Genomic DNA, 12,695 nt, shown 5'->3' with positions numbered 1-12,695 from the left:
CCAAGATGACGTCCTCAAATGTCTTGTTTTGTCTACAACTCAAAGATATTCAGTTTACTCTCCCAGAGGAGAGAACTAGAAGAAACTAGAACATATTCACTTTTTTTCTTTAACCCTCATGTTGGTCTAGGGCAATCCCTACTTTCATTAATTTTGGTGTCTTATTCAATTTTTATAGCATTTGAAAAACAAATGGAAGTGTTGTGAAATAGGTGTGAGTAAAAGTTGAATATTTCCAGTCTGTGATTATCATCACATCCATTCCTTTAATTTTAGTCTCAATAATTCCTAATTTCTGTTTTCTACTCTCAAACATTAGGTCAATTTCTATAAATGAGGTTTATGACCATAAATTCCAAAAATAACTGTAAACTAAAGTAATAAGTTAGTGTATGTAGTGTTGAAAACGTCAAAAAAAGTGACAAACATTGAAAAAAAGCTCAAAAGTGTTGAAAAAAGGGTCAAAAACGTAGTAAAGTAAAAACATTCATAAAAGCGTCAACAAAAGTGTTGATTTTCAATTTTGACGGGAAGACAACACGAGGGTTAAAAAAATTACTCATTGAAAAACGGATTGTCAAACCAGTCTGCAATTAATTTAACAGTTGACTATTAACTAATTAAAATCCTCTTTTCTGCTGTCATTCAATCACTCGCCACTGTCAGTGTGAAAGGAACCAGAACCAGAAAAACCAGCTGCACCATGAACGTCTCACAGCGACACATGACATCATCGTTGTGTACAGAGAGAGCACGTACCCAGGAGCGAGATGGAGCGCGTCTGGCCGTAGACGTCGATCATGGCCCAGAGCGGCCGGCTCAGGTCCACCCCCGTCAGCAGCTTGTGTGCCTTGGTGTTGCTGCTGCAGACGTACACGGAGCCTCCGTTAGAGACCCAGAACTGCAGCTCCGAACCCGCCTGGGGGGGGGGGATAATCACACACTTTTATCACCATATTCAATTTTATTATACGATATTTACTGATATCACAAAATCTGCCACGATGTGATTTCAATTTGATTCAATTCAGGGGCGTAAGCCCATTTTACACAAGCATTTTATATATATATACTGTATACAGTATTTATCTATATTTATCAATAGTAAAGTAACTAAAATATGATTTTACAACTTTATTACTAAGCTCTTCCGGATAAACAAGAAAAATGATTATTGTATGGATGTTTTTCCTATTTTTTTGAATTTTTGTATTTTATATTTTGAACATTGGCTTTCTATATATATATATAATATATACATTTTTTAAAGCTGATAATAATTTTTTTTAATGCCCATATATATATATATTATATAATATATATAATTTTTTTTTCAAAGCTGATATATATTTTTTAAAGCTATATATTTTTTTAAAGCTGGATATATATTTTTTAAAGTGCATATATATTTTATAAGCTGCTTAATTTAATATTTTAAGCTGATATATATATTTTTTAAAGCTGCTGTTTAATAATTTTTTTTAAAGCTGCTATATATATTTTTTTAAAGTGATATATATATTTTTTAAAGCTATATATTATTTCAAAGCTGCTATATATTTTTTTAAAGCTGCTAAATATATATATTTTTTAAAGCTGCTAAATATATATTTTTTAAAGCTGCTATATATTTTTTTTAAAGCTGCTATATATATTTTTTAAAGCTACTAAATACATTTCTTTTTAAAGCTGCTTTATATATATTTTAAAGCTGCTATATATATATATATATGTATATATTTTTAAAGCTGCTATATACATATTTTTATTTTTTTTAAAGCTGCTATACATATATTTTTTTTACCCGTACCTGGCAGTGGGATTCGTCCACAGGACCGGCCCAGTGTCCGGGGACGTCGGTGAGGTTGGGGATGGCCATGACGGGCAGCGGCAGAGATCTGGCGGTGGGGGGGACGGTGGTGAAGCCCACGCGCAGGGCGCCGTGCCAGAGGAAGGTGTCTCGCTCCACCCGGAGACGGAGCCTCTCCTGGACCCTCACCGGGCGGCTGCTGAACACCAGGCCGTTCTTGAAGGTGCCGGGCGTCCTCTCGGCGAGGCGACACCCGTGGCTCAGGGTGACCTTGTCGCCCACGGCGCGGGGGTGAAAGGTCAGGGGGCCCAGGCAGGACACGCCGCACCTGTGGGACGCCTCCGACCCGGCAACTGCAAAGAAAAACAAAGACACACACGGTTAAAAATAACTAATGTTACACAATCATCAGGATTTATTTTTACAGATTTTATCTTTAAATACTGAAACAAACGTTGTAATTTACTACCTGTGAGTGCCAAAAATCAAAAAAATTATTAAAAAACTCAAAACTGTTACTGCCACTGTTACTGTGAATTAACATTATTTCCTTCCAATTTTTTTGCAGATTTGTTTTTAGACTGTTAAACGATTGATTGATTAAATATGAAAGAAATCAAGAAAAAAAAAGAAAAATAACCAGGCAGATAAATCAATAATTACATTTTTAAAACTGTTAAAATATACTCGGAAATGTGTAATAATTTCACAAATATGTATCTTCTATTTAATAGCTTAAGTGTATTATTTTTTATTTTTTTTAAATTTGTTTTTAGTTAATAGCTTAACTGTATTTATTTTTATATTTTTATTTTTTATTAAATTGCTTAACTGTATTTTATTTTTACATTTTTATTTTTTATTAAATTGCTTGACTGTATTTTTTTTATTTTTTTTATTTAATGGCTAAACAGTATTTCTTTCATTTATTTGTATTTAATAGCTAAACTGTATTCAAGTTTAATACAGTGTAAACACATAGTGAATAGAGGAAATGTGTTTTTTACAGGTGTAAATATTCCTCCCCAAAAAAACACAACATTTTGTGTAAAATTGAAGCTACAAACTGTATTTTAATGTGGAAAAGTATTGTTTTTTTACATGAAAGTAGAAGACGTGAGTAATAAGTTCAGATTGAGGGCGGCAGCGTCTTTTCGGAGCAGATCTGATCTATTTGAGGCGTCTGAGGGAAGAATGTGTGGGATGAGCTGAGAAGGAAATGTTTCTTTCCCCGCTCGGCTCTTCTGATTGGCTCTCCAGTTTCTTATCACCACATTCCCCGTCTCCCCTCGGATGTGTTTACAATCTGCACCAACAGTTCCAACTGGGGCTGCTGAGTTGTTGTTATTGTACAGAAAAGAAAAAGGGAATAATAATCTTGCCTGTATCCGACGCTGACCTGCAATAAACCTGCTGCATCCTAAAATATAATAATTTAATCTCATGATATATCATCAAGGTAACTTTACGACCACACGCTATGTTAATAATCATTGCTTTACCACAGCGCAGGCACGTGTGTGAGATATAAACACAAGATTAAACCCTAGACGCGTAATAATGAAAGTAGCATGCGTGCTTTCACTTTAGACTCTAAAGTGAAAGCACGCATGCTACTTTCATTATTACATATTAATACATAATACATCTTGACTATAAGTCTAGAGGATTCAGTTCTTTAGTTATTTGATAAGGACAATGCACATGAATCAACATTTCTATAAATGTGCCAGTGTTAACTCTCAACCGTAGTCCCAGTTACCCAGCATGCATGTCTTTGAGAGCGGGAGGAAAGCTCACGCAAACACGGGGAGAACATGCAAACGCCACACAGATCGACCTGGATTCGACCCGAGAACCTTCCTGCTGTGAAGCAGAAGCGCTAACCACTGAGCCGCAGCACTCGGCCATCTTTATTCACGATGAAGGACGTTTTCACGTTTAAAGCAGCAGACGTTGAGCCAAAGAGCTTTATGGTTAAATATCCGCCATGATACAGATAACCCACCTTAAAGAAACACAAGGTGCATAACGAGCAACAATAGGAAATGTAACGCCAACACACCTGGAATTAAAACGCCAACACACCTGGAATTAATGAAAGCAGCTCGGGAGCTTTCAGTTTAAGGCACACGTGTCAAACTCAAGGCCCGAGGGCCAAACCCGGGTCCTGTCACATGTTGATCCGGTCCGCATATCGATTTAGGACGGTTCATTATATTATTTTGGCCCACCTATTCTTGGTGCTTTTTGTTGCTTTTTCTGTGTTTTTGACACTTTTTATTTTACGTTTAAAGAAACAGAAGGTGCATATAACAGGCAACAATAGGAAATGTAACGTTGTTTTCAAAGTGTAACTGTAAAGTAAAACTGATTCTGGCTTCTCAAATGTGATTATTATTATTTTTTTCCTTAACTCTCGGGTTGTCTTCCCGTCTTCCTGAAAATCAACACTTTTGCTGATGCTTTTTATTGATGTTTTTCATTTTTTGGAAACTTTTTTGTCCTTTTTTTTCAACACTTTTGACGTTTGTCACTATTTGTGGTGCTTTTCGTTGCTTCTTCGATGTTTTTGACACTTTTTATTTTTCGATTCTTGTCGCTTTCACTTTAGGTGCGCAGGCGGAGGTTTGAGATTCATGAAAACATGAACACGTGTCTCCAATCATAACATGTCTCTTTTATCTGCGGCGGAGTGGCTCGTCTGTGCAGGACCAGAACCGCCTGCACAGCAAAGTAAAGGGTCGTTGCAAAGACTTTTGAAGGTCAGCAGAAGGACGTTGGGCTCCGTTTGGGGGAAGCAGGGGGTTGAGAAAGAGAAAATGATCCACTGACCACATCTTGTCTGATGATTTGAGTCTGAGCCCGACTGATAAAGGATTTTTGAGGCCGAAATTGACAGAAATAATTGGTGATTTAAAAATCTGATATTCTGGTATATTGGCTGATGTGTATTTTTAAAAAGAAATCCAGAAACTCGTTACAAAACATGAACAGATTTCCCTAACATAAGTTATTTGTATTAGTAGTTTGTATTGATGTTCCCCTTACTATAATAATTTGATAATAATTTGTTATACTATCACATCAGAACATCAAAATATTAAAGCTCTGATAAATAAAATGTATAAAAATACAAACTTGAGATATGAAACTTAAAGTCCTTTGAACAAAAACACAATAACAACAACAACAAAACTCAGAGTTGTCAGCAAGGACGTTGTAGAGCGTCCTCTGGTGGACAGACTGTGCAACAGCAACGCTCAGAACGTGGCTGAAAGGTGTTTATTATTTCTATTTTATTTTTTAAATATTATTTTGTCGCCCATTAGAAATGCTGATACCGATAGTTTGGAAGATGCCTAATATATTGACAGCCGACATATCAGTCTGGTTCTAATTTGAGGTATTTTAAACTGTCCCCATACCTTTTTAACATGTGTTTTCCAGCATCTTTAATATTTTTGGACAATATGGACGGGAAGCTGACGATTAACTGCCCATTTATTGGGATTAACCCTTGTGTTGTCCTCCGGGGTTATAAAAACTGACACAAAATTGACTTTTTGTCCCTTTTTCAGACTTTTTTTAGTTTTTACTCACAACACCTTATTATTTTTACACTACCTTTTCAAATTCATGGTCAATAACCTTCATTTATATAGAATTATACCTAATATTTTAGTTAAAAAAGCAGAAATTATGAATTGTTTTGACTAATAGTTAAGATTAGAGGAATGAAAGTGATCAGTTGTATTTACAAAGAGCGTTGGAAGGAATGCAATCCATTTTTTTATGCTAATTTGGTTAAAAAGAAACTCATATTTCAGATATAGACATTTATTAAAGGTGTCAGATTTGACCCGAGGACAACAGGAGGGTTATTAAAAGTTTCTAAATGATAACCCACAAACACAAGGATTTACCTTTGGCAGGTGGGACTCACACATGTGTAGCATTAAGCAAAATAAACTGTTTTACTCATCAGCAACAAGTTGAACATTTCCAATAAAACACTTTAGTTTATTTTTCCAATATAGATTTTCGAGTTATCTGCTTCATTTCACACTTTACGGCAATAAATATAAAGTCAACCAGCTAAAAAACCACTTACACAAAAGTAATTTTCTCTAACTTTTGTGTCACTTAAATGTAAAATTGCACGTTACTTCCTTTAAATGTAGTATAAGGATTAATTGCAGGTGTTATGCAGTTCTCTGTTAGGGTTATGGTTAGATTAAATGTCTCACCAGAGTTCCCGTTGCTCTTGTTCACCATCTTGCAGAAGCAGCTCTCTCTTCTTCATGTGTTCACGTACGTTTCTTGGTTCATTTGTCACGAAGCAGGAGAGTTGGAGAGCCTTTAACGTGGAGCACGTTTGCTTTCAAAACACAAACATCTCCTCCTACATCACATGGAAAACAATAGGAGGAGGAGTGAGGGAGGAGGAGGGAGGGAGGGGGGGGAGGGAGGAGTAAAAGTTTGGAAATTTACCTGATTTAAGGGGAGGGTGGGTTGGCAGGGAGCCAACGTTTGTCTCTTTAAGTTTCCGTTTAGGAATGACAAAACTTTACGATGACACACTGGAGTTATACGTTGTTGGACAACAGGTGTCAAATAAAAACTGAGTGTGTGTGATCTTTGCTTTTCTTTCAACAAGTATCACTTTCAATATTACTCATGGTCTTGTGAAGGAAAACGTGTTGATGATATGTAGGAAATGCACAACTTTACACTAACTAACTCACTCACTGGGATTTGTGTTTCCTGTATTTTAAGTGGCACATATCTTTGGATTGATTGATTCGTTATTTCTGTGTCATGCACACGGTGCCGAGCCCTCGTGGATTTATAAGACACCAAATAAAATCCGCTTCAATAAAGGCTCCTTTCTCTAATAAGCACAACTCATTTTTTATTTTTTTGGCTCATCCAGCCAGAAGAAATCATCACACAGTTCTTCTGAATTGCTAAAACGCTGAACCTCGTTCTCTGAGCCAAATTCTCCGAGGCCGTTAAACACGTTCTCACACTGTGATGCACTTGTGTTGCAAAAAAATCAAATTTCCTTGCGGGAATCTTCCCAAAAAGATTAATAAAGAAAAATCTAAGTCTCTAAAATGGTACGTCTATATCCTCCGAATGCTGTGTAGTGCATCCAGACCCTCCTTCATCGCGCTTTGGAGGGAGGTCTAAGCAAAGACAACAAAATGGCTCCAGTTTTTACCATTCGCTTACACACAGAAATCAAAACATAATTATCAAAAACTTACACTAAAGCAGCAAAACATCGGCCCAGATGTGCACCAATGTAACGTCAGCCTCACACTGTTTACAAAAAAAATACACGCAACGATTTGCAAAACACTACACAAACACACTTGTATTCATTACACACAGAATCATGATGTCACTTCCTGCATTTCCAAAGCTGTCCAACGACCTGCGAGCCATCAGGTGCATGAACACATAATCGCTTATTGTTGACACAACATTCAGGTTTAAGCAGTATATCAAAACGCAGCAGGTAAGTTCACCACTTCAACCGAAAGGAAAGGAGTCAGGAGGGGGGGGGCTGAGTGGAGGAAATAATAATAATAATACATTTAATTTGTAATGCACTTCATATTTATGCAAATCCCAAAGTTCTACATGATAACAAAAGGTAAGTGCTAAAATAAAACCACATGGAAAGTATGAAAATTAAAAATAAAATAAACAAAAACAATAAGGAAAAGGGCAAGAGTTCAATCAAAGCTCCCCTAAAAAGGGGGGTTTTAAGGCCATGTTTAAGTCTGTGGTGTCCTCAGGTCCCCTGTCTGCGGTGTCCTCAGGTCCCCAGTCTGTGGTGTCCTCAGGTGGTCCGGGAGAGCACAACCACAGTCTGTGGTGTCCTCAGGTCCCAATCTCCTCAGTCCCATGTACCTGTGGGTACTCCAGGTGGTCGGGAGAGCACAACCACAGTTGTGTTGTCCCTCGGTCCCCGTCTCCTCAGGTCCCCTGTCCTGTGGTGTCCTCAGGTCCCCAGTCCCTCAGGTCCCTGTCCTGTGTGTCCTCAGTGTCCCCAGTCTCCTCATGTCCCCTCTGTGGTGTCCTGCAGGTCCCCAGTCTACTCGTCCCCTGTCTGGTGTTCCTCAGGTTGTCCGGAGAGCCTCCACAGTCTTTGGTGTCCTCAGGTCCCCATCTCCTCAGGTCCCCAGTCTGTGTTGTCCTCAGGTCCCCATGTCTCCTCAGTGTCCCCTTCATCAGTCTTGTGTCCTCAGGTCCCCAGTCTCCTCAGGTCCCCAGTCTGTGGTGTCCTCAGGTCCCCAGTCTCCTCAGGTCCCCAGTCTGTGGTGTCCTCAGGTCCCCAGTCTCCTCAGGTCCCCTGTCTGTGGTGTCCTCAGGTCCCCAGTCTGGTGCCTCAGGTCCCCCTCTACCCGTCTGTGTGTCCTCAGGTCCCCAGTCTCCTCAGGTCCCCAGTCTGTGGTGTCCTCAGGTCCCCAGGTCTTTTTTAACAGATATAGTATTTAATGTGTCTGTCATGCTACTACTGTAGCAGCTGCATGGGAACCGGGACCTGTTGTTGTGATTCTCCATGTTGACATGTTGACTGACTTTGGTATATGGACAGAAATAAATGATATTTTCCTCAGTCTGCAGCATTGGCCGTATGTAGTGTTTTTTTGTATATTTGTACTTTCTCTGTGTATTTCATTGACAGTACTCTAATCACTGAGAAGTAGAATTAGAATTAGCGGCAGTGTGTAACTGGTTCAAACTGATGGAACGAGTGTGTTTTTTGTGTGATATGTTAACAAAATATGTTTTTTATGCTTTAAAAAATCAAGCAATCGAAAAAAACTATGAGGAGGGAGAGACAGGGGGATTAGAACGAGGAGGAGGAGGAGGAGGAGGAGGGAAGAAGAGGAAGAAGGAGAGCCGTCTCTGATGAGATCAGGGTCCCACTTATTCATCATGTGATACACCACGGATCGACCAATGAGAGAAGCCCGTCTTGAGTAGCTTTACAGTGGCGTCCATACTTCAAAAGAACAGGCAGCTATCTAATAAGCATGTCAGCGTTATAAATCAATCAGACTTCGTTAATAATTAATTACGTTAATATCTAATGAATGCTCAATTGAGAAAACAACTGATAATAGGGGTCATTTTCAGAAAAAAAAAAGTTAAAGTGAAGTACTCTTTGTCTCAGTCTCTGAGCCCATTGTGAAGATGCTTTCCTCCAACTTACAGTTATGATTTTCCTAGCTATTAGTAGGAGCATATTAAGTAAATATCCTGAAAAACAACAGCTGAGGACATGTGAGGTTTTCACCCAACTTCACAAAGTGCTTCACAGGAGAGAAATCTATTTTGCAAATAAGACTCTATTGATGAGATGAAAAAGTCACACACACACGCACACACATACACACACGCAAACGCAAACACGCACACATACACACACGCAAACGCAAACACGCACACATACACACTCACATACACACACGCACACACACGCAAACATGCAAACACGCACATACACACACAAACGCACACATGCAAACACACACACACACAAACGCACACACACACACGCAAACACGCACGCACACAAACGCGTGCACACACACACACACACACACACACACACACACACACACACACACACCAATGTTCTATATATATTTTAATTCCCTAAAATAACATGATTGATTCCAACGCTCTTTGCCAAGTACAAATCTCTACTTTCATTAATTTTGGGTCTTATTCTATTTTATAGCATTGTAAAACAAATGGAAGTGTTGTTGAAATAGTGTTGAGTAAAAGTTGACATATTCCAGTCTGTGATTATCATCAACATCCATTCCTTTAATTTTAGTCTCAATAATTCCTAATTTCTGCTTTTCTGACTCAAACATTAGGGATAATTGCCAATAAATGAGGTTTATTGATAATAAATTCCAAAATTGACTGTAAAACTAAAGTTAATGAGTTGGTGTTACGTAGTGTTGAAAACATAAAAAAAAAAAGTGTTGGAAAAAGGGGACATAAATGTAAGAAAAAGTAAAAAACATTGATTAAAAAAACGTCAATAAAAGTGTTGATTTTCATTTTTTTTAAATGTTGTGAGACTAAAGGATCTGACTTCATGCTTCTGCGGCAATAAGACTTTCCCTTCAGAGGAACACCGAAGTCCCCGTCCTCACCCTGTCATGGAAAACCACCAGGACTACCATGGTCTATGGAGCCTGCCGGGCTCAGTGGATTCTGGGGAACTTCCCACATGGGGGTAAGAGATAAGACATCACACACACAAAGCTCCAGATCTAAAACTTTCCTCTCCTGCTGCCGGTTAATCATCCACCGGTGCGTGCCGAGCTTTGTCGCCCTCTACTGGACGCACACGCTCGGTTCTTCACGCTCTCATTGGCTGGCAGCTCCGAGCATGTGACAGGATAACGACATGAATGGATATCCAGGATGACATCACCGCTCTTGGAAAGTTACTAACTTCTCTCTGACAATGAGTAACTGTCACATGCCTGTTCTGCAGAAATCCCACCCCGTCGGGGAAATATCTGCAGTTATCGGACATGTTTCAGCATGTGTTGCAGAGCAGGAATATGTTAATCTACAGCTGCACAGATTAACCGATTAGATGTCAAATGCAACTGTTTTGATAATGATTTAATCAGTTTGAGTCTAAATACTCTGATTCCAGCTTGTTAAATGTGAATATCTTCTGGTTTCTTCTGTCCTCTGGGACAGCGAACTGAATATCTTTGAGTTGTGGACAACATGAGACATCTGAGGACGTCAAATTGGGCTTTTTGGGGGAAAACACGGATCCATATTTCACATTTTAGAGACCAAACAACTGATCCATTAATCGAGGAAACACTCAGCAGATTAATTGATAGGATTCGTAAGTAAGTGAGTTTTAATATGTAAAATCGCTTTCAGGTTAACCACAAATATCACACACAGTGGCTTGTGAAAGTTTACCCCACCCCCCCCACCCCCAGGCTAAAGTTGATGAAAAAGAGGAATAAAAAAACATTTTTTGAAATTGATCTTAATGCCTTAATTTAAAAAATATAGGAAAATACAGTCTTTTAGGTACACCAAATTTCTTTGTGAATGAATAATGTATCATAAATAAATATATGTTCTTCCTTAAAATACAGGATAAGTATACACCCCCCTATGTTAAAAGACAGGGGCATAAGTATACACCCCCCTAGGTTAAAAACAGGGGCACAAGCATACACCCCCCTATGTTAAAATACAGGGGCATAAGTATACACCCCCCTATGTTAAATACAGGGGGCATAAGTAACAACCCCCTATGTTAAATACAGGGGCATAAGTATACACCCCCTATGTAAAATACAGGGGCATAAGTTCACCCCTATGTTAAAATACAGGGGATAAGTAACACCCCCTATGTTAAAATACAGGGATAAGTATACACCCCCCTATGTTAATTGCTCTGCAAAAAGCTAGGAGACTGTGTCTCTACCAATACAGACCCAGGCTCCAGATTCTCATCATGGTCTATTACGGTTCTGATTATAAACAATGGAAAGGACTGCGGTGATAAGTTCATGATAGGGCCCCACAGTAGTCCAGAACCTCTTCAGGAACCTCCTCCGAGGCCCCTTTTCACTAAGATAAACATCCTTTAGTCCTTACTTTTAATGGTTGGTGGTTTGAGACACGTATTTCCTCCCTTGAGACAAGATTTAAGTCTCGAAATACAAAAAGAAGAAGTATGCTAATTTAATTGCTTAGTCGCTGATTAACACGCTTGGTTGTTTCGAGGGCAAGAGCCCCCCCCCCCCCCCCCCCCCCCCCCCACCCCACCCACCCCCCCCCCCCCCCCCCCCCCCCCCCCCCCCCCCCCCCCGTGTTGTATTTCTTGGGAGTATACTACTGTAGTATCATGTTCCTGAACGCTTCCAGTGACTGTGGTAACTTCCATAGACTCCACTTCTTTTCATAAGTGTTCCCTTACAGGGTCTCATACACACACATATACAACACACACACACACACACACACACACACACCACTCCACACACACACATACACACACACACACACACAACCATCTCACAACACACACACACAACAAACACACACACAAAGACTCCCTCACACACACCACCAACATCATCCAACCACAACACACACACACAAGACCATTCCACACACCAGACTCATTCCACACACACACACACACAAACACACACACAAACACACACACACCCACACAACAAAACACACAAACACACCACTACCACACACACACACACACAACAGACACACACACACACACACCAAAGACATCACACACCAAACAACACACAAAACACACTCACACACACACACAAACAACACACAAACACAGACACAAACACACGACAACAAACACAAACACCACACCACAAAACACACCACACACGACACACACACCACACCACACAACACACACAGACTCACAGAGGGGGTGTGGGTGTTGCTCAGTGCAGTGACCTGGCATCTCTCCAGCTACAGTCCACACTCTATACTTTGGTCCATAGGGGATAAAACAGCGACCTCCGGTTCCAATCCTGTGGACTGAGCCTAATGCCCCCCCCTCCACCCCATAGCTATAATCCTGAGTAACTCCTCTTGGTTTCCCTCGTTTGATAAAACAAGTTTTACAGCCCTGATAAGAAAAGATGAACACCTCCCTTCTGTCTTAATCATCGCACTCATACTCATGGTGCATTATAATAATAACATAAAATAAAAAATAACATAATAATGATCACTTCCGAATGGACAGAACGAGACGCGTCTCCAGACTCTCACTGGACCAAACGTGAGGAAGAACATTTATTTATTTACGAAA

General features: G+C 39.6%; 1 protein-coding gene across 1 annotated transcript in view; it reads right to left on the bottom strand.

The window, feature by feature from the left end:
- The window catches only part of LOC116689694 (E3 ubiquitin-protein ligase NEURL3), an 8,262-nt gene extending 2,063 nt beyond the window's left edge, over positions 1–6,199 (bottom strand). The window contains exons 1-3 of the mRNA XM_032516285.1: positions 6,061–6,199; positions 1,811–2,163; positions 760–919 (exon numbers count right to left, since the gene is read on the bottom strand). Coding sequence (XP_032372176.1) covers positions 760–919; positions 1,811–2,163; positions 6,061–6,088 — 541 coding nt within the window. The 5' untranslated portion in view covers positions 6,089–6,199. The remainder of the gene's footprint in view (positions 1–759; positions 920–1,810; positions 2,164–6,060) is intronic.
- Positions 6,200–12,695: the final 6,496 nt, after the last annotated feature.

Source organism: Etheostoma spectabile, chromosome 5, assembly GCF_008692095.1.
Source record: "Etheostoma spectabile isolate EspeVRDwgs_2016 chromosome 5, UIUC_Espe_1.0, whole genome shotgun sequence".
NCBI classification, from domain to species: Eukaryota; Metazoa; Chordata; class Actinopteri; order Perciformes; family Percidae; genus Etheostoma; species Etheostoma spectabile.
The sequence above is the reverse complement of the archived record's forward strand: the minus strand, read 5'-3'. Positions and strand labels throughout refer to the sequence as shown.